Source organism: Petromyzon marinus, chromosome 3 (assembly GCF_048934315.1).
Source record: "Petromyzon marinus isolate PM22_M1 ecotype Great Lakes invasive population chromosome 3, UKy_Petmar_22M1.pri1.0, whole genome shotgun sequence".
Classification (NCBI taxonomy): domain Eukaryota; kingdom Metazoa; phylum Chordata; class Hyperoartia; order Petromyzontiformes; family Petromyzontidae; genus Petromyzon; species Petromyzon marinus.
The window spans coordinates 16578381-16604751 of NC_133669.1; the positions used below are offsets into that span (position 1 = coordinate 16578381).

General features: G+C 45.3%; 1 protein-coding gene across 2 annotated transcripts; it reads right to left on the reverse strand.

Annotated features, from left to right (window-relative positions):
* Positions 1–1609: 1609 nt before the first annotated feature.
* Positions 1610–17706, reverse strand: LOC116955434 (DCN1-like protein 3). 2 transcript variants are annotated; one of them, XM_076075083.1, is made up of 4 exons: positions 17527–17706; positions 12644–12707; positions 11612–12405; positions 1610–6963 (listed from the first exon to the last, which is right to left on the reverse strand). In XM_076075083.1, the coding sequence occupies exons 3-4, from the start codon at positions 12070–12072 to the stop codon at positions 6498–6500; spliced, it is 927 nt and encodes a 308-aa protein (XP_075931198.1). In that variant the 5' UTR covers positions 12073–12405; positions 12644–12707; positions 17527–17706; the 3' UTR covers positions 1610–6497. The 2 variants fall into 2 exon arrangements, with proteins under 2 accessions (XP_075931198.1, XP_032832405.1); XM_032976514.2 differs by lacking the exon at positions 12644–12707.
* Between the last annotated feature and the right edge of the window lie 8665 nt (positions 17707–26371).

Below are 26371 nucleotides of genomic sequence, written 5' to 3' on the forward strand. Positions count from 1 at the left end.
TAAACGGTGTATTTATTTATAAAAACGTTAGCACCACGGGCAGCGATTTGGCAGTTTATTTAGAAGGACGAGTCCATCTATGTTCTGAAAAGAGGAGGGGGGAGACAAAAAATTAATGTATGCTGTCTGAAAGCCACTGTAAGCGTGAAAAATCAATTAAGACCTGAAATGGTTAATCAAATCTTTCCAATGATTGCTAAGCCAGAATTCATCTTCTCGGTTGAAATTGTCTGTGCTTGTATATGTGGATAGCCTCATGAACGAATCTCTCATGGTAGCCAGATGGCTTACAAAGAACCTCTGTCTTGGAAAAGTCAATGTCATGTGAGCCTACTGAATTAAAACAATGATCTGCCACGGCCGAGGTGTTGGTCCTACCGTGTTTAAGGTCTGCTTTGTGTTCACGAAATAAATAAATGCAAAACCGACACACCTGATGACGACCGTTTGTGTTATGGTCGAAACGTCGTGAGAATTTTTGTTATATATATTTTATTATTTTATTATTTCCCTTCAACGTGACTTTACCAAAAGAGCTAAGAATATGAATTACTGCAGTCACGAAAGCTTTAAATCAAAATTTAATTGTGATTATTTTAACATAAATGTTTTCTCCTATTCTCAATCCCCCCCCCCATACCAACCAACAATGGAATCCTGTTGTCATATATGGAATGGAGAAACCAGTTCCTAACTGACTGCAGTCGATATACATAATGCAGTCAGGGTCATCAATAATCCAGCACTCACTCATTCATTCCAGTCACGCATTCATTACTTAGTTGGTCCCCCTCCTTATCACTCTTCTATCACTACTCCCATGGTTCCTGCTTCCCACGTTACTTAAAGTCTTCATTAATGTACCCACGTTCAGGACCTGGTCTGACAGGCTGTTTCATCACATCCGCCATAAATACCGCAGGTTACAATTCTTTATTTTTCTTCCCTCGCACTGCTTCGCTTTTGAATTCCCTCCGTCGTCTCCTTTCCCCCCAAGCTCTTATAACTTTGCTCAATTGAAGGAACCTATTACCTCTTTATCTATTACAACTTTGAAAGCCTACGTGTTAAACTCTGATCATGCTGTTTGTTGCGGAATGCATGACAGTTTGGGCCTTGCTCGGGAATCCACGTTTAAAAAAAAAATCATGGCAGAACGATTTTTTTTTAACCATGAGCAGCGTCACGAGATTGAAAGGGAATGTGATCACACAACCGCCATCCATGACCAAAGCAGAGCAGGGAGAACTTCATCCGGCTGCGAGATATTTTTAGATAACAAAAAAAACCTGACAAGTTTTAGAATTGGTATTTGACGTATTCAATTACAAGAGATGGCCCAATTGGAAAAGCATATGGCTAAGGCTAACGACTATCGAAAACATTTTTTTATTTGCCAACTAATGCAGGCAAAGTTGTCTCTTCTCAGGGCAACGTGCAGCTCTGACGGGGACCGCCGCCCGGATGACCATCACCTGTTGGGGGGCAATATCGGGGGGCCCGTGGTGGTGGCACGGGGTCACGTGCAAGCAGATGCATGAGCAGCGGTTCGGCTCCCGTGGGACCCGACATCACTTTGCAACCCAAGTGAAATACAACTTTACTGTCATCAAGTAAAATATTTATTCCAAGAGTGCAATGTTAATGTCACCGAGTAAATGACCAATTCCAATACACAGTTGTTGAATAAAGATCCAATTAAATGTACATTTTGAATTGCAAATAATCTCAAGTTTTCATCAACCGTACAAATAAAAAAAACGCTTCAGCAGACTATTACAGGGGAACGTTTGGTCCAGCCACCCTTGTTGATGATAGCCAATAGCAAAATTACATTATAAAATGAAATGACCAAATGCATTGAATTTATTTTCTTAAATATCACACGTTTGCCTTGAATGTATTCAACTCTGAGCTTATTTTTATTTATCTCCTAATAAACATTTTGGCTATTTGTTTAAGGCATACAGACATCGACAAAAAAAATTACAGCTTTGTATTGCATCTCCTTCCCTGGGTTTTAAAATCATGGCACAGGAAACAATGGTAAATATAACGACAATGCACACAGCTGACCAGGTTTCCATCAATGCGAGTTTTCTCCCCTCACCACCAAATTCAGTGAAAGCAAAATGTAGCTTTCATTTGAGACGTTTTTATACCAACACTGGCACAACCACATACCAAACTCCCAATGCTATCCAAGTGGACATCCTTACAAATTGTACAGGTTTTATTATTATCAAAGTAGAAATATATTTAAAATTCCTAGAAAATGTCAGAAAATTGCCATTTTATAAGATTTAAATTACTTAAATTACAAGTAAACAACTAATAACATTTGCGCTTATAAATATGCCATTTTGAGTATACAGTACAACTTCAAAACAAAAGATTTTGTCTCTTTTCTCACAAAACCCAACACTGACACTCAAACAATGTGTTACAACTATGAAATACTGTGCCTAGGACTACATCACCTGGAATGCACCCGATCACGTTAGGTCTTGGAAGCTAAGCAAAAGGGTTGAGCCTGGAGAGTGCTTGGGGGCATAAAAAGCAAACCTGGTGTTGCAAGGCCACTGCCGGGCCACATCTTCGTCATCGTCGGAGCGCAGAAAAATGCATGGCTCGGTTAACACGGCCCCGTCTTCACCTACCCGCACCGACCAGCCTGGCGAAGTACGGCAAAATAACCACCGTGACTTGCGGTGGCGGTGATGTCCTCATCCAGCAGTGGACTGACCAAACAAAGGGGCTTGACACATCTGCATGAAATACTGTATACGATGGTGACATTTTCAGCGATTGGGAGGTGGCGTGGTGAAAGAGAAGGGCGAGGAGGATTGACGCCTGCGTCGTCATCCCACGGCCCCACACCCTGACATTCTGACTGTAAACACGGGCAGCAGCATGTGACTTCACGAGATTACTGGATAAAGCACAGTGCGATTTGACAGTTTCAACCTAGTCACCAATGGCCGCATAAAACGAAAATAGTCAAATGTGGGGTTTCATATGCCGCCCTGCAATAATCGGACGCCCAGGTGTGTGGGTTGATCGTCTGGGGTCAACTCTCCGTTGTCACACGACGCTCCGCTAAAGGGGAGTCCCACAGGATTCTTCTTCACCTCATGACGCGACTCCATAACAAGGATATTGTAAGTGACGAAAACTTATTGGTGCAAAATATTGTTTTTTCCAAACAAATCCCATGTTGACATAATCAGGTACAACCTATTAGGATTTATTTTTCTTAAAAAATAAAAAAAAACAATATACTGCACGTTTTAGTGGTCAACTTGTTGGATTCTACTAAGATTTGCTAGATTGTGTTTGCCTGTCAATGTTAACCACACTAGATGGTCCAACTCTGGATTAAGACACAGAAAACCTTTATGATACAGAAGATCCATTCTCTACTAAATTCTGAAGATGTCCAGAAAACGAAGGATCACCAGTGATTGTATTTTATGTGGCGATCTAGGAATAGAGAGATAATGTTCACATGTTATCACAGTTGATAGTTTAACTGAAATATCTTCATCATTTAGTGGCCATGTGGTTAATGCCCCTTTAGGAACACTTGACTTACTTTCATGCAATTTTCACTCCCCTGTGTTTTAACTGTCCTTAAGCTCAGGTAATGGAGCCCAATTATAATGCAAGTAATGTGCACCAATAATTCCCAGCCAGTGGAGCCAAGTTCAGCTCCAGCAAAAGCTATGCAACTTACAGATACCGATGTGGTCGTGAGATCTAACATGCCAACCATCCCTGTGCCTGCCCAATGCCAGTTGCCCCTCCAAAACAACTCGGTTCCAATGCCTGTTTTCAAGCGTAACGCGGCTCAATCTCCCCACTACTGCACGCAAAAAAGCATAATGGGTTTTCACATCATTCGGTCGTTTCGTGCTTGAGGCCTAAACATGTTGGACCACGCTTTTGATGGCCCAAAACAGAGCACCATTTGGGCGCTCGTCATGCGAGGCTCATTACTTCACAGTAGTTCTGTGACATCAACTTTCACAATCCGTTCCCAGACTATGATACGAGGTACTGCTCACCGCAGGTTCTGGAAAGGGCATGTGTTCGACTGATGATGGCGACACTGAGAGCACAATTAGAAAAGGGAAATTTAACAATCCTAAAATATTTATGATAGTAAGCAGACACTTCCATTTTACAGAGTCTTGTTCGATTCCAATGTTCTCGTTGCACACTACTTGAACACAGACACATCTGTACCACTGCCATGGAAACTGAATCTGCTGACAACTCCCAACGAACATACAAACCAGATAACAGCCCGAGTTCTCCTTGGCAAGAGACACCTGTGGTAAGACACCAGAAAAAGACTCCGTGCTGAAAATATAACAAAAACAATGGTGAGTAAATGGTGTGGCCTCTGGGTACGCGTGCTCCATTCTCTGCCTCACGTGCACCACGAGACATGAGCCACAGCTGTCCCACCAATGCAGTCAACCGCGCATGTTCAACAAGCGCATTATCGGATTTTACAATTATCCCCCGAAACTGCCAAACTTGATCACAGCTGCCGTTCTTATTTATAAAATGATCTTCCGTCCCAAGGCAATATCTTGTCGTAACGAGCAGGGGAAGGCTCCAACCCTGGCGCCCTGCAGGCTAATCGCCAAGCTGGACCAAATGGAAAAATAATCCAATTAGTTTCTATTTGTCTCTCAATGTCAAATGAAAAAAATATAATTAAAAAACCTGATAATGAAAGTGTGCTTTTAACAATGTGGTTGAATCACTATTAACATAAAATTCAACAGGCAATACATTTTCATTCAACAGTTGTGTGGACTTGAAATTCATACCAATTAGTTTCAGCTGAATGTACAATTGGCTAATCTTTAAAAAAAACATTACCGGTGTGGGTTTTACAGTGCTAACCTGGTCAATCAATCAATCCAGGACGATCATATTTAAATCCAATCAGCTATCAGACTGAGCGCAAGTTGACGGGAGTTTGTGCCTCACAGTTACCGAGAGCAGACCAAAAAATATGGCTCAAGCAATGTCCGTTGAAAAAGCGTCTCTGCCAATTTCTGTAAAATATCTGTCAGCAGCACTTTGGTGCAAACTTATCCACGTGAATACTTAAAGCTTTTTTTGTCATAATTAAAGCTTTTTGTCATAATTAACTTGGTTTACGTATTTTACCAGTCATTGTAGATTAAGTGTCTATTTTGTCATTCAAAAGTCAAAGTGATTAAACATGAACAATTCTATCATAACAAAAAAATTACACGAATAAACACTTAGAAGCTTATTTAGAAATGTGAATTATTTTATGAGCTTACATCATGTTTTAAGAATTGTGACACCTGAAAATGGTAATTCTGTTATACTTTATAGGGACATTTTAATATATAGCTTTTTAAAGTTAAATGGGTACACAGCAGAAACACAGTAATCCACGTTGATATGGAGGTAACATTATCACAGATCCTGTCAGCGGCGGTGCATCATGGAGGTCAAACTTATGTTACCGCTGTGCGAAAACGCGCTGTGCCGCGCATTACGGGAGGAATTAGCCACACGATTCCATTAGACCGGCAAACAATTAGCGGATTATGTTACTACTTTTTTTCTAAGGTGCACATTTTTTCTAAGGCACCATATGGGGTACACTTGCAAATAATTTGCTTGCAGCTTTTAGACTCGATATTCAAGTGTAAACATTGAAAAGTAATTTTTCACTAAATTTATCACGTCAGGACAGCTGGTCTGTGGTGAGACAAAACCAAAAAATATTTTGCAAAATAAAAAAAAATGACTGCCGCGCTTTCCTGGCTGCTCCGCTCTACAGCTCCACGTTGGCCCTGGCGACATCTACGGACAGCAGTAGTTTGCGGTCCACCAAGCACTCTCAACCCACTACAGTGTGCCGTAGGTTACGGGAGCGGTTGCAAACCGCTAATAATCCGCTAATTACAGAGATTTTCAGATGATTGGATCACGGTTATTGGAGCTCTGCTGTATATCTTTAAAAAAAAAACCATGGGTCTAGTTTTAATCTACGCAAGCTCGAGTCTTCAACCGCCGTGTCAGATGGCTTAATTCATTTGGTATATGAGTGTGCAGGGTACAGTATAAGCTTTGCCATTCCCTTTTTGTGCACTTCCCTGAACTTTTGGCTATGTGACTATTAGTTGCTATGATGAAAAATCCACTTGAAAAATGTTTCAGGCAGCATTATCAAAAACGTGCGTGTGCATCAGCCACCATCAATAAGACTCGGGCAAACACACGTCGCCAATAAACATTTACACCGCACGCGACTCGCCCCGATAAGGAAACCACGCTCTCCTCTGCAAAATCGCACAAGAAATGGTAAATGCTCAATTTATACTGCATCAAATGTTCAAATAATACTTTTGTGCATGTAAAAAAAATGAAATCAAAGTACTGCACATTTCAATCATGACTTCCGTTACAAAGAAAAGAGCAGGGAAAACACGCATGCGCTACCCCTCCCACTCCGGCTTTGTCCATGACTGCGTGCCGTGCTGCATCCTGGCTCGCTGCTCCGTCTCCCACTCCACAAACGCGTCGAAGAGGCTGGGCCATGCCTCGTCTTCGCTGTAGTGGCTCAGGTCGGGCCCCACCGTCTGCGCAAAGTTCAGGAACATGTTCCAGGTGTCTCGCGACACGCCGCGCACGCTGGACGGGTTCTCCTCCAGGAAGCTCAGCCAGCGGTCGAGCACGGGCGGCCGCCGGTGCTCGAACACGAGGCGCCACAGCGCCAGCGCCATGTCGCGCGGCAGCGAGCGCTGCCCCTCGTCGGCATCCAGGCCGAACTGAAAGGTGAAGCGGTAAAGGTCCTTGAAGCGCTCTTCGACGCGCACCTCCTCCATCAGCTCGGGGAAGCGCGCCTGGATGGCCTTGGCGGTGTCGGCCTGCAGGGCTATGCAGCCAGCCACAAACTCTGACCTGAATGACAAAGACCAAGATCAGCCACATAGCTATTTAAAAACTGTTTCCGGCAAGTGAACCTTATGGCGGGGACCCCGGGGTACCATAGCACCCCGCCTCTCGCATAATGTCCATGATGCAGTCATTTTTAGTCTGTTGATGGTCGGCGATGCGGCAAGAGACTCATCTCGACGAGCTGTACTCACGATGCACCACTACGGTGCGTACGAGCGTTCAGGGTTTCAGCGCAATCGTCCTCGCTGCGTTTCGACATCGCGGAGTAACACTGATTTCGGATTGATTGGTACCCCAGTCGCGGAGTAAAGTTACACCCCTGGAAACAATAGTGTCCCAGAAATAAAATATTTAATTGCCTCGGCCATTTTGTATTATTTGGTGCCCCGGGGTATCACCGGGGCACCGCGAGCTTCTTTGAAGGCCGGTACGGCACGCAAGGGGGTGGGGGGGGTGGTCGGCACCATGCCTGGCCAACTATGTATCAGGCACTTATTTAATGAGACCTAGGGGAGGCAAAGGAACGGTTTGGATATTTGTTACCGATGTTAGCCATAAGGAGGAATCAAAACTTGGGTTACCATGTTCGTTGCGTAGCGCGCTAACCACTGCACTACCGTTCCCCACGTTGTCTTTATGACAATGCCAGCACACACACGTGGGACAAAGACATAGCCAGCCTAAGCGTACAGTGATGCGATTGTTCAAAACGACACGACCAGTTTAATGCGCTGTTATAACGTTTGGTTACATAAATTTAGGTTTTCTGTATCCGTGTTAAATATAAACACGCGATTTAAGCATCATATGTGTTTTGATTATCAGACAGGGATCTGACTGGCTGGGACAAGAACATTTGGGATAGATAGTTGAATGCATTGCGCAAACCTGAGCAGGGGATGAGGTGGACAGGAGAGTAAAGGGACAGAAGTAGCAGGTGGCTTATAATTATAATTTATATTTCTAATTTGTTTTGGTTCATGTTTAATGTATTGCTTCCTGGGTCTCTCTGGTACATCCTGTTGCATGAAGAGATTCTACAGCCTGACTGGAGAGGGACTATTTTTAGAAGTCTAGTTCAATATTAACAAGGTTCTCCAACGATAGATGCATGTGAAAACGAATGACATTCTTGCAATAATTTTAATACAATTTGAACATTAACCTGAACCTCTCTCTGTACGTTATTTATATTGGTGAATGGTTGGCCACGCTGCGCTACGAACCCGGCTGACCCGAGTTAAATTCCCAGCCATGTCTAGCACCAGCAGCAAGTAAATGTCTAAAAGCAGAGTTGAGGGCCACCCAATTCACCAATCTGCAAAGACGAACGCAGTTGACTGACAGAGCATGTGTGAGGCCTTTACCCAGCAGTGGATTTATAAAGGGCGAAACGTTATAATTGTTATTACTCTGTAATGTCCAACGCCAGCGGGGTTCTTATATCATCAAATATATTATTAAGCTAAATTGAGGAGTCTGGCATTGGCCTTTAATGTCATTAGCGATAAAGACGGTTTTAATGACACATCTGTACACAGTGTCACTCTGGAAATAAGGCCAAACGAGATTGATTTCTGCTAAATGTCCAGCGTTGGTAACGTGTTACTGTAATCACATTGCCACAGGGAGGTAAATGTAATCCTGCATCAGTTTGTAATCACATTACCATTACTCAGCACATGCCGGTTAAACACTGTTTTTTTTGGTTGCTCTTAATTTTTTGTTCCTTTACAAAATATTACAACAAAAATATTAATGTGGAAAATGGTCATGTTTGTTACAGTATTAGTAGAAGCACGGATATATATATAGAATTTTATAATGAGTTTGTATAGAGTGCCAGTAGAACCGTTGCCGATTTATCTCAAACTCTCACCCAGCTATGCCATTGTAAACGCAAGACAGAAACGTTTAGTAAAGTTGACAAAGCAGCAACATTGTGCCTTCCTTCGTGACAGCCCTTGTGCTGTAAGAATGGAGCGTATACGAAAACGCACATATTTATTTAAAACTCTCCAGTCTCTTCGTATTATCTATTTGGTGGACTAAGTGGCTGCATACAACCCGAGTGGAGAAGTGTATAGACTGAGTGGCACATACGCTGAGTGGTACAGATTTATTGGACACAGAGCACAATTGTAACCTGCATGTCCAGGTGCTAGATTTCAGGCATCAAATATCTAGGCGGGGAAAAAGTGCACTTTGTAATCCGGAGAATAAGGTAATACATATCACAATGAGCTTTCCAGATACATGTAGACAGCTCGTGACTGGACCTTGTTTCAAACACCAGGTGACCGGGCAGTAACTGTTTAACAAGCCCGCTATCCTCTGTCGATGAGAGCCAGCTCGCTATTGATCAAGAGATTACTGTCTCTGTGTGTACTCAGCTGGTTATGTATAAAGTGTGTCTCGCATTATACATAACCAACCGTGCTCATCGGTGGAAGGACAACAAACTAAACACAAATATCAGTTCTAGAGAAATGAGATTTCAATCTATATTTAAAAGTGCATGGCTGCAGTGGCTTTCTAATATCGGAAGGAACAGTGTTCCAGATGGCCACAGAACCGCAAGCAAGATTAAACTTCCCTCTCAGGGTTTGCCCTGTTTTAACAATACAGGGATACATTAACATGGAGGGCCACGATTGGTGGATTAAATTACTGTCGTTTCATTTTTACAATTCAATAAATCCTTGACTGATTTCATTTATATAAGGCAGAATGCGTCGATGCAGCACACGGCGAGAATTTTACTCCCATTGCTGCAACCTTTTTGACCTCATGCTTCACATGCAATGCGGTTGCCTACAACATCAGAGCATCCATTCAGTAATATCAATTTATCAAGCGACACCCATGAACGAGTAGTGAATTACACGTGCAGGCAGGCTTTGCTTAGTGCTCAAGATGTGTTCCTGAAGTGAGTGCTAATCAAATCGGCGCTCTAAGGGGTCATTATACCCCATTGTATATATGGGGATATGTTCCTGACGGTGTTATTTATTTTGTAAAAGAGGGCGTTCACGGGGATATCGGTAATAGCGTTAACAATGATACAGATGGTAAAAATTATTTCATAAATCATAACTATTGTCATAACATCAGTATTATGTACTGTACTCGCGAGTGCATTCAAACTGGACTCCTCTTACAAGGCAGCAGTCGGTGATGAGGCTGGAAGAGCAGCTACGCTCCCTATCAGGGTCACTGTCAGCCAAGAGCTCCAAGAGCTCCAAGACCTCTGTGATCTTAGTGAAGCCCCTCAATTTACATCTCTGTGGTGCAGATTCTTTGAGGTGGAGCCTCAAGACTATCCTGGTCTCGTGAGTTCTCACCTGGCTACTATTGAAAAGAAAAAAGCACCCTTTATTTATTTATTTATAATCGTGACTACGAATCGCGGTGGGTGGGGTCTGGATGGCTCAGAGTGTCCGTTGCTCTCATTGGCTTAATGAATAATGGGGGGCGAGTCGGTTTCCTTGGCCAGCACTGCGAGTTCTCACCCGTAAGTGCTTTTTGGATTTCTCTTCATTTTTTGTTAACATTTTCTCCTCCAGGACAAGGAGCGCTATAACGAATCGGCGTTCTACAGGGTCGCGCTAAGCGAGGGTCTGCCTGTACATGTACAGCTAGTTGACAGTTCACTACTGTATGAGGGTCTCCCAATTCCACACGAGTCATGAGGACAGTTTGACCAAATTCACCACCCTGGTCATTACGATTTTGTAAAGAAAAGGAAGGGACAGGATCAGGCATCACCACTGATATTAGCTATGACCTAGAATCAAAACTCAGGATACTGGGTTCAGAGTGCAGTGCGCTTAGCAATGTGCCACCACTCCACAGAATTTGTACAGCAAGACCTCGTTTAACGCGGTAGACACGTTCCTGAAAAGTGCCGCGTTTCGCGAAAAACACGTTTAGCGAAAACAATTTCCCTATAAATAATGTAATAATAATGTTTGGCGAGATACGATGTACACAAATAATTGAGGGTACGCCGCTGCGTTACTATGTCATTCCGCCTACTGTACCGTACCGCTCAGCCAAGCAGCTCAAATAGTTCGTCGTTGACTGCTCAGAAATGGCGTGATAACGGTGCCCGTTTCGTGTTATAACAGGCATGTTCCACGTTATAATGGGCACGTTCCGCATTGTTCCCTAATGGAAGAAACACATTATCGTGAAAGCGTGTTGTGTGCGCACGCATTAAGGGAGGACTTACCGTACATGACGAAACAAATTGCCCATGACCAAATCACCCAGAATGCACCCGATCACATAAAATCTCGGAAGATGGGCAGGATTGAGCCCGTACAGTAATTATATGGGTGACCGCCATGCATAATAGGTGTTAAAGGATGCAAGGATACGTGGTGGGTAACAGAGGGTCAGTGCAGACAAATATATTATGGTACTGTACTTCTATACTCCTATATCAATGCTCTCTGCCTTCCCCAACTCGCACTGGCAAGTGTGAAGTGTTGTCAAGTAACCCCACAACAAGCAAAGAAACCAGGAGGCTCTCATCCAGCAGCGAAATGACAAAGGGACGTACGTGCATGTACGCGTTCACATTACATTGATAACCCTCGGTTGCCTTCATCATCATCGTTTGCTCGTGTCGCGTGAGCCACCTCACCTGGTGAACCTGCACATCGTCGCCGCTTTGAACTTCCAGGCCATGACGAGCACGATGAACTCGGTGGGGTCCACAGAGAGGTCCTGGCAGAACTCCTCCATGCCCTCGGCAAGGATGGCGTCCTCCCTCTCGTCCTTGTACTTGTTGAAGAGGGCATGGGCGCGAGCCAGCGAGAACTCCGACTCGTGCAGGCTGGGGCCCGAGTTCCGGGGTGAGCGGTCATCCTGCGACAGCAGCATGGTGGTGGACAGGTCTCCGCTGCCCGGTTTGGATAGGTGCGCCCCGCCCGTGCGCTGCTCGCACGTGTCCAGCGGGGAGTCAGCGTGGCCGGATCGTTGGGGACTGGCACCGCCGTGCACTCGTTTAGACTTTTCGGCGGCGCTCGAGTTGCTCTTGCTTGGCCACGCAGACGCACTAGAAGAGCTGGCGTCCCGTTGGCAGCGGAAGATGCACTGGCCCATTGCTTTAGCCCGTTCCCCACTTGGCTTCTCTGCCTACTACCAACACCACCTACCACCACTCTCCTACCCTCACTCTCAAGGTCGCTCAAGGGCTATGCAGCTGCACATCAAGTCCAAGTCAAGGCCTCCTGGCCGAGACGTAAAAGTAACTTTGTTTGACATTCCGAGTTTTGATAAACATACCTTTCCCCTTATATTGCACATGGTCGCGTGCATGCGTGCGTTGGTGGTATCAACTGACCATCTCTGCAATTTGTTCATTCGGCGTCCGAAATGGTTAGAACATCACCAGAGACAGCTTCAGCAACTCAGTTTTTCTGGCTTGATCGATATCTACAAAAAAAATTGGAGGCAGACCATTATAGGCATTTTTTTAAAATAATCAGTCCTGCATGCTTTTGTGCTAATTTTAGACACCAAACAGCAATCAAGGCACAACAATGCTGGCAAAATTTTTGATGAAAAATACATTTTGAAAAAATATATATGGAGGCAGAATAAAATGGATCATATAGAATAAAGTGGTGGGTAACATTACCAGGGAGGAATGGTGGTGCAGTGGTTCACTCACTGTGATACGAATCAAGTCACGAGTTTGAGTCCTGGCCAAAGCTAAGGTCAGTGGCGAATAATATCTGAATGGGATAATAGGGCAGAAGGCATGGCTCATAATGAAGATCGACCTCATCGACAGGATGGGATGCCCTCAATGTACAATTAACTTTGCTTATGGGTAATTTAAGTATAGCTTCAAAAATCAATTATAATTACACGAAATGGGTCTTGTCAATTGACTGTAGTTCAGTCCTCAAGCTCCACTTAAACTACTCGGATCCTCTACACAAGCACACTGCAGTGAGTTGGCCACACGTTACAACTCGGTTAGTGCACACGTTGACTACAGATATTATTGATGGCGTGTCCTTGCTGGCTTTGGGCGGTGGACATGGCCTAGTAGTCGCGCGTTTGCTGCTTGATTTACGCTGCGGGTGAGTAAACTAAAAAATATACACATCACATGACTCACAGTGGACATTTAAGATCCCATAATATTTTTCGAAAAACAGTAGGACGTGTTTGTTGGCAGCATGAACCAAAATTCATCACATTTGAAAATTACTTGCAAATTACCCAATTCGATAAAGCGATATACGAACTTCGTCTGCTCAAGTGTGAAACCACAGCAAATTATAATTGTCTTTGAAACAGATAACCTCCGTGACAGCCTTGCGTGCTATTCGAATGGTGCCAATGCGAAAGGTAATCATGATGGTTTTATTCCATTTGACTGAGCTTGCCTCTCAAGACTTTGATTGCTCGATAGTATTTTGCCTTGGCTTGCCCGGGTGGGCCACAGGATGGTTTATTACCCCAGACCTCTTTTCATCCCTGTACGCCAACGATTTCATCATGAATTCCCTTACCGAGGCTCTTCACTCCGGGAGGCTACACAACATTAATCCTATATAGCGCTGCCTCCACAACGTTACATTTTATTGGGCACAAAGGGAGAGAAATGTATGATTTTAAGAGTGCCACGGTGCGAAGATGTTAACTACCTCGCCTGGTATACAGGAGGTCGTGGGTTCTATCCCGACCCTGACGCCTACTGTATATTTGGAGTTTGCATGTTCTTTCCGTGGTTGCATGGATTTTTCTCCCGGTCCTCTGGTTTTTCCCTCCACATTTAGAAACATGTGCTTCGAGTATTTGGCTGCTATAAATTGGCATATGATAAGCCACTTCTTTGAGCTATCGTTTGTAGCCAGGTCGCTTCTGAAAAAGAGCTATATGGCTGAGCAGGCCTTGCCTAGTAAAAAAATAATTTTACGTGGAGGTTTCAATCATCACTCCCTTTAACATGAATTTACCAGTATTCTTCATTCATGTTTACATTTAGGCAATCGAACTATGTTTTTGTAAAAGGAGTTAAGGGTCAAATAAAAAAAATGAGGAAACTACGTTTCGGAGGAAATGACGTCCAAAGAATTCACCACAATTAACTGTGTTCCCCTTCAGTTGGGTAAAGAGTAATTGTCAAATTTAGGAATTGGTCAATTGCAGTGACATAAAAAGACATGCTGCCGCAAATGTTATCTGGCGGTCTACAATCGACTTGGTGATCAGTGCACAGACCACGAAGCAACTGAGTGCTGTATGTGAATGCAGATACACCCATTGCATTATAAACATGCAAAAAAGTTGACTATTGGGTAGTATGAGAACTGCAGTACTGGGAAACACTGGCCAAAAGTATTTAAACATTCTACGAGCTGCATAGATTAGTATGGTGGTACAGTGCAACACATTGTTAAGAAAGAAAACCTATGGTTTTAGCTGTGCCATTTCCACACTGTGCAGAACACAAAACGGATACAGTACCTACACAATACACACCCCCACAGTGTGCAGTTTCATTTCTAGGCATAGAACATTTGTGCAAGGATAGTACAAACAATTCCTAATTTAAACTCTTCTAGAGAATTTTCCTGGCTGTGCTTAGCATAACAGATTGTGTTTTAGGTTAAAACAAAATACGACTACATAAATTGTTCCCATCCATAATGTCATCTGCTTCTTCCTGCCCACTGACAACATGCCTCAAAAATCTGACCTGGCTTTGATCCTGCACTTATAACCTACATTGTGAAAACGTGTAAAAAGCTTCGGTATCATTTTTTGGCAAGTTTGAACAATAACAATGCTCACTTTCCAGCTGTAAGGTCGATTCTCATTTAACACCATGAATATGCCTACAAGTTCACATAAACACTGAGGAGTTTGCCGCCTGCAGTCCAATTAATTATTCTTTCACTGGCAGACATATGGCTGACACATGACTGCTGACAACAACACTGTATAAATATACATCACTCTTGACAATGATGAAATCTTGCAGTACTTGGAATTACTGACAACCCCTCCCAATCCTCGCCCCCACCATCTTCCCGAATACACCAGCATCACCTCCCATGACCTGCACAACAGCCTGCCATTCTGACACTTCTGTCACCCAATCTCCATCCATTATCCGTGACGCAAGAACCAAGATGCGACAGGAAACCCTCTGGTTCACAATATCGCCAACCAGAGGAAGCGTTCAGTGTTTACCTCACCCCCTCAGAAGGTGAGAAAAGATTCAATAGCCTGCCACGCACAATTAATGTTGAGTGCAGACAAATTTTGTATCAGGGGTGACACGAGGCAAGTGCTACTGAAGAAAACTTCTTGCATTTCCTTCTTTGGGACCAAAATTACATCACTACTATAATAAAGCTGTTTGCTCTTTCCCGATATGCTAAACTATATGGGGCTCTGGGTAACAGTAATAACTTTGGATTGACTGGCCAATGGACAACAAGATCCCTGGATAACAAACACATTGGGCGAGAAGGAAGAGTAAAAAAAAACTATACTCTGCCAGCTCATGCCCGTTTTTCAAAGAAACCCTGCAACAGGAATTATTCTCAATGCTTGAAAAAAAAAGTGGTCGGGGAAGCAAATTTTGCTACAAATGACAAACAAATATTACAACTGGCATTGTCTAGATTGAAAAATGCATTTCTTTAGAACTGCTTGTTGTGTTTCGTTGGTTAAGTACGGTGCGAAAGAAGTTCAACATACACACGAACATCACAGCTCGCAGTGTCACGTCTGACCACTGTCAAGCTTACAAATTGCCAAACCTTATCCTGTAATAGCTCACGAATTAATCACAGCCCACAAAATGCCGTAGCTTATAGATTGTCAAAGGTTACAATTGTCCCATCGCACACGGTCCCATCCCATACTATCACAGCACATGATGCAACCACTCGCATTGTAATAGCTCACACTGTAAGAGGTTACACTGTAAGAGCTTACACAAATTGTCACATCTCGCACTGAATGTTAACATTGTAATGACAGGTGCGTCGCAGCTCAGCGTCACAACTCACCTCGTCATTTCTCTACCACCGTCACATCTCACTCTAACCTCACACTGCCAACACATTGCAACATCCAACACTGTCGCAGCTTACGCATGTAATAGCCCACACTCACAATTCACGCCGTCAAGGTTCACAATTCACGCTGCTCACGCTGCCATAGTTCACGGCGACATCCTGCACTGTGACATATCTCACCGTAACATCTCGCATTGTAACAACTTGTGAGATGTTACGGTGAGATATATGGCCGACACACGGCTCACGCTGTGACACATCTCACCGTGTGTCATCCCACATTGTAACATCGAGTGATATCTCGCATCGTGACAGCTCACACTTCCACTAACTCCCCGCATGCTGGTTTCACACACTGTCCAGACTCAAATCTCGCGTAAAATATCGCTCGCACTCCCATCACATATCGTGAGACAGCACAGGCAGTACCAGCAGTACAAAGGAGACACAGCACACATGGGGATGGTACAGGCAGCGCAAACACAACACACGGTACAAACGAGGTGGTGCTAAACGAACGCGGACGCTAAAGACGATATCTACGCGACAGTACAGGCAGTACCCCACCACCCGACAGCACAAATGAGACAGACGCAGGGCAGAGACAGTACAGACGGCACCGGCAGTACGGACAGGTCGGTACAGATACAGTACGGACAGGTCGGTACAGATACGGCAGCATTGGAAGCACAAGCAGGTCAGAAAGTCCACACGGAACGAGACGGCGGGATCGAGATGGACAATACGGTGCCGAGGAGCGCGTACGGGCAGTACTCGTGCGGCACAGTACACACGAGGCGACTGTAACAGGCGGGACAGCCGGTACGGGCAGTACTCGTGCGACACAGTACACACGAGGCGACTGTAACAGGCGGGACAGCCGGTACGGCAGTACTCGTGCGACACAGTACACACGAGGCGACACGAACGATAACCTCGTCGGTACGTGCACACGACAAGTTCCATCCGCGACCGCGGGACGGGCAAGTGAACGAACGCGGCTAAACAAAAGGCCACAACGGGAAGTCACAGACGACGTAGGCGGCAGCCTACACGCGGTTAGAGAGGGGCGCAAGCGCCTGTTGTGGTTGGCGAGCGCCTATTAAGGCCGGGGGCACGGCAACACGAAGGTGGCAGTGGCTGGGTGGCGTTGTCCCCAGCACCGCGCTTGATGTTTCGGGCATACTCTCTCATTTAAAAGGCCGTGTCAATCGAGGCGAGCCTCCAGAACTGCTTCGAAGATATCACTCGTCACCGACCGTTAGCCGCATGGCCGGGAATCGAACTCTTCTTTTCCTCTTGGGGTGTTTTTGTTGTTGTTGTATCGCAGTGCGCTAACCAGTGCGCCACCGCTCCCCCACACCCACAGTCCAATCTCAACGAGCACAGAGCCTCACGGGGTGGCGTGCGGGAGGACAGCTACCACCCCACACCGCGCCGCCCACCGTATAACAACCGCACACTGCAGCGGGTACCCACTGGCGGTACCCATCGCGACGGTACTCACCGTGACTACGTAGAGGGGGGGGGGGTCTCTGCGCTCAGTGTCGCGGCCTTGCCCGTGGTGGTAGTGCTGCTGGTGGTGCTGCTGCCGCTGTGGAGGCCGTCCCGGGGGGGACTGGGCCCCGCAACCACGGCTCCAGCTACGAGGGCGCGGATTGGCCGGCGGAGGAACCGGGGCCTCCACCAATAGCGAAGGAGACTACCAACACCCCCCCCCGTCCCCTGTCCCGCCACCCCACTCGCAGCCAATCACACGGGGAGCAGGGTGGTGTAGTAAACACAGCTTAACCCACTACTCACCATCTCACAGCCAATCAGACGGGAGCAGGCTGGTGTAGTAAACACAGCTTACTCACCCCACTACTCACCATCTCACAGCCAATCACACGTGGGCAGGGTGGTGTAGTAAACACAGCTTACTCACCCAACTACTCACCATCTCACAGCCAATCACACGTGGGCAGGGTGGTGTAGTAAACACAGCTTACCCCACTACTCACCATCTCACAGCCAATAACAAGGGGGCAGGGTGGTGTAGTAAACACAGCTTACTTACCCCACTACTCACCATCTCACAGCCAATCACACGTGGGCAAGGTGGTGTAGTAAACACAGCTTACTCACCCAACTACTCACCATCTCACAGCCAATCACACGGGGGCAGGGTGGTGTAGTAAACACAGCTTACTTACCCCACTACTCACCATCTCACAGCCAATCACACGTGGGCAAGGTGGTGTAGTAAACACAGCTTACTCACCCCACTACTCACTATCTCACAGCCAATCACACGGGGGCAGGGTGGTGTAGTAAACACAGCTTACTCACCCCACTACTCACCATCTCACAGCCAATCACACGTGGGCAGGGTGGTGTAGTAAACACAGCTTACCCACCCCACTACTCACCATCTCACAGCCAATCACACGTGAGCAGGGTGGTGTAGTAAACACAGCTTACTCACCCCACTACTCACCATCTCACAGCCAATAACAAGGGGGCAGGGTGGTGTAGTAAACACAGCTTACCCCACTACTCACCATCTCACAGCCAATCAGACGGGAGCAGGCTGGTGTAGTAAACACAGCTTACTCACCCCACTACTCACCATCTCACAGCCAATCACACGTGGGCAGGGTGGTGTAGTAAACACAGCTTACTCACCCAACTACTCACCATCTCACAGCCAATCACACGTGGGCAGGGTGGTGTAGTAAACACAGCTTACCCCACTACTCACCATCTCACAGCCAATAACAAGGGGGCAGGGTGGTGTAGTAAACACAGCTTACTTACCCCACTACTCACCATCTCACAGCCAATCACACGTGGGCAAGGTGGTGTAGTAAACACAGCTTACTCACCCAACTACTCACCATCTCACAGCCAATCACACGGGGGCAGGGTGGTGTAGTAAACACAGCTTACTTACCCCACTACTCACCATCTCACAGCCAATCACACGTGGGCAAGGTGGTGTAGTAAACACAGCTTACTCACCCCACTACTCACTATCTCACAGCCAATCACACGGGGGCAGGGTGGTGTAGTAAACACAGCTTACTCACCCCACTACTCACCATCTCACAGCCAATCACACGTGGGCAGGGTGGTGTAGTAAACACAGCTTACCCACCCCACTACTCACCATCTCACAGCCAATCACACGTGGGCAGGGTGGTGTAGTAAACACAGCTTACTCACCCAACTACTCACCATCTCACAGCCAATCACACGTGGGCAGGGTGGTGTAGTAAACACAGCTTACCCCACTACTCACCATCTCACAGCCAATCACAAGGGGGCAGGGTGGTGTAGTAAACACAGCTTACTTACCCCACTACTCACCATCTCACAGCCAATCACACGGGGGCAGGGTGGTGTAGTAAACACAGCTTACTTACCCCACTACTCACCATCTCACAGCCAATCACACGTGGGCAAGGTGGTGTAGTAAACACAGCTTACTCACCCCACTACTCACTATCTCACAGCCAATCACACGGGGGCAGGGTGGTGTAGTAAACACAGCTTACTCACCCCACTACTCACCATCTCACAGCCAATCACACGTGGGCAGGGTGGTGTAGTAGACACAGCTTACCCACCCCACTACTCACCATCTCACAGCCAATCACACGTGGGCAGGGTGGTGTAGTAAACACAGCTTACTCACCCAACTACTCACCATCTCACAGCCAATCACACGTGGGCAGGGTGGTGTAGTAAACACAGCTTACCCCACTACTCACCATCTCACAGCCAATCACAAGGGGGCAGGGTGGTGTAGTAAACACAGCTTACTTACCCCACTACTCACCATCTCACAGCCAATCACACGTGGGCAAGGTGGTGTAGTAAACACAGCTTACTTACCCCACTACTCACCATCTCACAGCCAATCACACGTGGGCAAGGTGGTGTAGTAAACACAGCTTACTCACCCCACTACTCACCATCTCACAGTCAATCACACGTGGGCAGGGTGGTGTAGTAAACACAGCTTACTCACCCCACTACTCACCATCTCAGCCAATCACACGGGGAGCAGGGTGGTGTAGTAAACACAGCTTACTCACCCCACTACTCACCATCTCACAGCCAATCACACGTGGGCAGGGTGGTGTAGTAAACACAGCTTACTCACCCCACTACTCACTATCTCACAGCCAATCACACGGGGCAAGGTGGTGTAGTAAACACAGCTTACTCACCCCACTTCTCACCATCTCAGCCAATCACAATGAGTACTATAGTAAACACTTAGCCATTGCTGATGCACACTCTACATACTCAAACTCCACTCCTCCACCACGAGAGACATGAACAAATATTGCTGTTACCTCACACACCCCTCTCTGCCACTAAAATTCGGAAGTACATCCTAAACAAACAAGGCATTTATATATCCCATTATATACGTTTTTAAGCAGATGTCTTATTTTACCTGTAATGCCCAAATGATTTGAGAGTTCTTAAAATGTGCTTGAATCCCAATATAAACATATGTTCATTTAAATATAAAATGTATTTGTACTCATTGTACTTCAACTTTTAAATGTTGAAAGACAAGGGAAATAGTTTGCAATTTGTCCAGGCATGACAGTCTTAATTGTAGCAAAATTGGCCAAATACTGTAATTTGTATTAAAATGAGGAAATGAAATTATCGTGCTTTAAAAGTTCAGGTTGAATTAAAAACATTTTCATAAAATAATATTTATTTTCATAAATTATTTGCAGTTCCTTTTAAATCTGATAAATAATGTACTGTATAGTATAAGCATATGCAATATTGGATCCAATCCCATATGTTTATGGTAAAGGCACGGCCCAAAAATTGCTTGCTCACGGCACTGCTGGCGGATGAGCCTCTACTCGAGAGAACTCTGGGGTATTTGGTCTACTCTTCCACGCTGACAAGACGTGTTGAAAGGGGTGGGAGGACCCACATTTTACTCCACCGCAATTATGGGGTAGCTCGCACATTCATAAAGTATCATACGATCGATAATTATTTAATGTAATTACAATGGTACAATATTTTGTATACAGTATATATTGTTTTGAATACGTGCGAATCTTGCTTCAGAAGTGAACTTGAAACATACTGTTTAAATATGTAGTAGATCTCAGATTTGGATATACGATCGTATGACTAATTCTATCCGCTAATTTGATACAGATCTACAAACCGTGGTGCAAACGATTGTGGTCAATTCAGAGAAATCGCGAGCTCTTGCCGCCCATGTGCGTAGCGTCAAAGCCTCGTTATTACACCACGACTCCTAGAAGATTACCGGACTATAAGATGTGCTTATTTTTACCAGTTTGTATTTAAACCAGAATTTAGAGGTGCGTCTTATAATTCGGAGCATGCATTTGGGGCGCCACGGTGGCTAGATTTTAACTACCTCGCCTGGTATACAGGAGTTCATGGGTATATTTGGATATCGCATTTTTCTCTCCCCGTGGTCGTGTGGATTTTACACCGGGTCCTCCGGTTTTACCCACCACATTTATAAACATGCCTTTAGAGGATTTGGTTGGTATAAATGTCCACATGACAAGCCACTTCGTTGAACTATGTACAGCTCAGTGGACCTTACCTGGTGAAAAAAAAAATAAGTTTAATAGTTTAAAATGTGTTTACCTTGTGCAGGAGTTGGCAACCTGCAACTCCGGAGCCACATACGGCTCTTTAAGGACTGCAATGCAGCTCTTGAAAGTATTGATGGATCTTTTTTTAACCAAATTCGAACAAAAATTGGCCCTTCTTGTTATTTTGGTTGCCGACCCGCGACCATGGAAGTCCAGTTTACTATGCGGCTCTTTATAGACTGGTTCGTGACGTTATTTATTATAGACCGTCTCGAATTGATATCCATTGCGGCTCTTGAAATATTAAGGGGTCTACTTTTTTTTAACGAAAAATAGCTCTTGTTATTTTGGTTGCCTCACCCCTGATCTAGTGGATCAGATTCATCTTCCGGAAGATGATTCTCTATTGAAATATATTACCCCCAGGAACAGACAATCGAAAACACAGTACATCTTCCACAGTTTGAGTAGATTTTATTTGTTATCCTGATAATCCCGAGTAGCCAGTTTTCCGGGCTATTGTACACGGGAGATCCGTGGTCCATTAGCACAGAAATAATAAAACGGCAAAAACATCAACATTACAGAGAACGAGTACACTTCATAGTACCGTAATGTCCCGACTATAAAACACATAAAAACTACCCAAAAGTGTGTGCTGCGTCTTACTCTCCGGACGTCTTAAAATGCATAGATTACGATAATATGTACTTCATGTAAAATTAGGTCGTTGTTGTCCTTACGTTTAGGAGACGAAAACACATAATCTTCCGACACAGGCGTGCAAGAAGTGATCATTACGTTGAGACGTTTACCACAGTGCTGTATGTGAATGAGGTCGTATTGTTATTATGAATAGTGTATTATAAAATCTGGACCTAGTTGCCGTGAATTGGCCCCTCGGGCAGGCGAGGCTCCGTTGGCTGGGTCACTCTGCACTGTCGATTTAAGTCGAACTAATGAAGCCGATTCCAGACACAACTCAAAGTAATACTCAGGAGGGCTGAATTATTTATTGCATTCATAAAATGCCAAAGTAATAACTGTATACATAGGAATAAATCAATTAATAAACAACACGACTTTAAATATAACTCTTATTCTTGGCTTAAAATGCAGTGTAGCGAGCCGGGACTTCATCCCTAAGACATCCTTTCATCCCTATGACAAACCCCAGTGGCTTCATAGCCTCATCATTACATTGTAGCCCGCATGCCCCAGCCACTGCATGTTCCCAAGCTGCTTGTTTAATCTTGATTTTAAGCTTTCGTGACTGCAGGAATCCATACTCTTTGGTTCTTTCAGTAAAGTCACGTAGGTAGAAAAATAAAATATAATATATCACGAAGTTTCGATCGCAACACAAGCGGTCGTCCTCAGGCGGAAAAAATAATCCAGCAGTGGAACTGCTGAACCAGGAAGAACAGAGAGAGAGAGAGCTGTTACAACAAGAGGTTATATATGTGGCCAAGGGCAAGCAGGCGGGGTCTGAGCTGGAAAGGAATTCCATCCCCGCACGCAAGCACGTCAGTTGTGTTAATATTCTGTTTATTACTGCACTATTTTTTGGCCAGATAGAGGGGGCTAAACGGGCACAGCACGGGCTGTAGAAGAGATGGAGTGATGCGGCCCAGGAGGATGTGGTGGAGCTGAGTGGACTTATATATGACCGGTACCAGTGGTGTCAAGATCGGCCTCTGTGGAGAAAGGCTCGTGAAGGACGATGCTGCTACTAGGCAGTTGGATGCAGTCGCCCTCCAGCAACAACGGAGGGCAGAGGAGGAGCGACGCTCACAACAACGGGCGGAACGCGGGGCGGTGATGACCGACGGGGTCAGAGGCGGTGCATCCGTCAGTCATCTCAGTCAATCCTTAACACCGGGTCTGTCCCGTGACCTCCTTGCCAGCAAGCATTGGTATCTCATGTGGCATCAATGTGCACCTAGCCTTGCACTACGCTATGGTGATGTTACCAACACTTAATGGCGAATGGTTATTATTACTGCACTATACAGACGAATGATGTTACAATTAGTGTGGCATTACGTTTAGAAGGTAAATGTGTAATTTAGGCGAATTATATTTATTTTACAGGTTTAAAGCAATAAAATGGTCTTTGATTTATTTGAATTCTGTACTGCGTGTAGTGCAGTGGCGAAGTGTTTAGCGCAATTGTCCGAGTTGGATTCCCAGCCACGGCTAACATCAAGTGGCAAGTTTTATTGTCAACACCCCACCTGGTTGATTACGTTCCTCCAAAGATTGCAAAATATGACAGAGAGACAAAACACAGACACACAGACAGACACACAAGCAGAGAGACTCACACAGAGACAAACAGAGAGAGACACACACATAGGCACACAGAAAGACAACGTCTCCGTGTCGAGGCCTTAAATAGAGAGAGGGGGGGCAGAGGGGGGAGATGTGTGGAATTCCTGCCCATAGCGGCCAGAGGAGAGAATAAACCCATAAACAAGCACGGAACAAGCACGGTAGAAATCAAATTTAGTACAATTAGGAAGTGTAATGCAATGCAACACAGAGAGTCAGCACACAGTTAACGCATAGCCTGGTTGATTACGTTCTTCCAAAGATTGCTAAATTAGTTAAGTGTGAAACAAACAAGCACGGCAAACCCTCCCCATAGAGGTGGTTCAAACTAGATTCGAAGCTTTCGTGACTGCAGGAATTATTCTTTGGTTCTTTCGGTAAAGTCACGTAGAAAGAAATGGGAAAGGAATTCCACACAACGCTCCGTACTTGTTTGTTTAGATGTCCACAGCAGTGCCCAGCTCCACACAACTCCCCCTCTGCCCCAACCTCCCTCTGTCTCTCTCTATTGAAGGCCTCGACACAGAGACGTTGTCTTTCTGTATGCCTATGTTGTGTCTCTCTCTGTTTGTCTCTGTGTGAGACTCTCTTTGCTTGTGTGTCTGTCTGTGTGTCTGTGTTTTGTCTCTCTCTCACATTTATCAATGTCTGGAGGAACGTGATCAACCAGGTGTTGACTTGTGTTGGCCTACTCTCTGTGTTGTATTACATTATATTTCCAAGTTTACTATGTTTGTTTTCTCATTCATTTGTACCTGATGATGGTTGCTTGTGTTGCAATTGAAACGTCGTATTCTATTATTATTTAATAAAATGTCTTTCTATGTGACTTTACCGAAAGAACCAAAGAATAAGTTGTATTGTACTGCAATCAGACACAGTCCTTGCTCCAACCCACGCTGATCTGCGTGGGTTGAAGGTGGGCTCTCACCTCATTCATCAATTATTGTACTCGATAAACCTTTCAGCATTGACTGACACACAAGAGGAACTCAAGTAAATGGCTATTATTATTCCTACACTATTCTTTCGTATGGCAGCAATATATTCACGAGCTAGATGCCAACCAATGTCAAGGTCTGCCTGCCAGGACGAGAGGGCATTAGGAGAGTGTGGTTTTGTTTGACCTCCTACCTTGAAAGAGTACTAACTACAGTGGAACAACCCACGAATGTTCTTGGTTCTTTCGGTAAAGTCACGTTGAAGGGAAACAATAAAATAAGAAAAATATAAAACAATAAAATTCTCACGACGTTTCGACTGTAACACAAGCAATAATCATCAGGTGTTGCAGTCGACACGTCGTGAGAATTTTATTGTTTTATATTTTTATTATTTTATTGTTTCCCTTCTACGTGACTTTACCGAAATAACCAAGAATATGAATCCCTGCAGTCACGAAAGCTTTAAATCAAACCCCACCAATGGTTTACGTTGCAGGGCCAAAATCGCACGACTTTGGCTCGTCTTCAACCATTTGTGAAGATGTGCGCATCGGTCTGTTTATGATCCGATGCAGTTAATGGTCACACCGGTGTCTTCGAGGATAAATTAAAAAAGCCAGGAAGTGTTTCCATGTTTGTGTTATTACAATGTACTATCACGCGTGCATGCGCACGGCTAAACAGCCGAGGAGTGGTCCCACTTCTCTTCTAATTCAGGCAACCCGGCACTGGGCGTGCCGGCAATGGGTCTCCTTCACAAGCACGTGGCAGAATGATGAGCGTGCATTGCCCCTGTGGTGTTGTCCAGTGTTGTTGTTGGTGGTGCGACGCCACTGTCCTACGCAGCAGCAAGCAGCGGCAAGCAACAGCTGCATCAGCAACAATAACAACATCTGCAGCAGCTGCAGCATCTGCAACACCTGCAGCAGCGTCAGCAGCTGCAATTGCAGCTGCAACAACAGCATCTCCACCAGCTTCAACAACAGCATCTGCACCAGCTGCAACAACAACATCTGCACCAGCTTCAACAACAGCATCTCCACCAGCTTCAACAACAGCATCTCCACCAGCTGCAACAACATCTGCACCAGCTTCAACAACAACAACATCTCCACCAGCTGCAACAACAACATCTGCACCAGCTTCAACAACAGCATCTCCACCAGCTTCAACAACAGCATCTGCACCAGCTGCAACAACAGCATCTCCACCAGCTTCAACAACAGCATCTGCACCAGCTGCAACAACAACATCTGCACCAGCTTCAACAACAGCATCTCCACCAGCTGCAACAACAGCATCTCCACCAGCTTCAACAACAGCATCTGCACCAGCTGCAACAACATCTGCACCAGCTTCAACAACAGCATCTCCACCAGCTTCAACAACAGTATCTGCACCAGCTTCAACAACATCTGCACCAGCTTCAACAACAACATCTACACCAGCTGCAACAACAACATCTGCACCA

Bases quoted from the DNA above. Each gene is read 5' to 3' on its own strand.
- LOC116955434 (XM_032976514.2), bottom strand. From the start codon at position 12,072: ATGGGCCAGTGCATCTTCCGCTGCCAACGGGACGCCAGCTCTTCTAGT. The intron at 6,964-11,611 runs GTGAGGTGGCTC...TTTGTCATTCAG, and splicing joins ACGATGTGCAGGTTCACCAG to GTCAGAGTTTGTGGCTGGCT.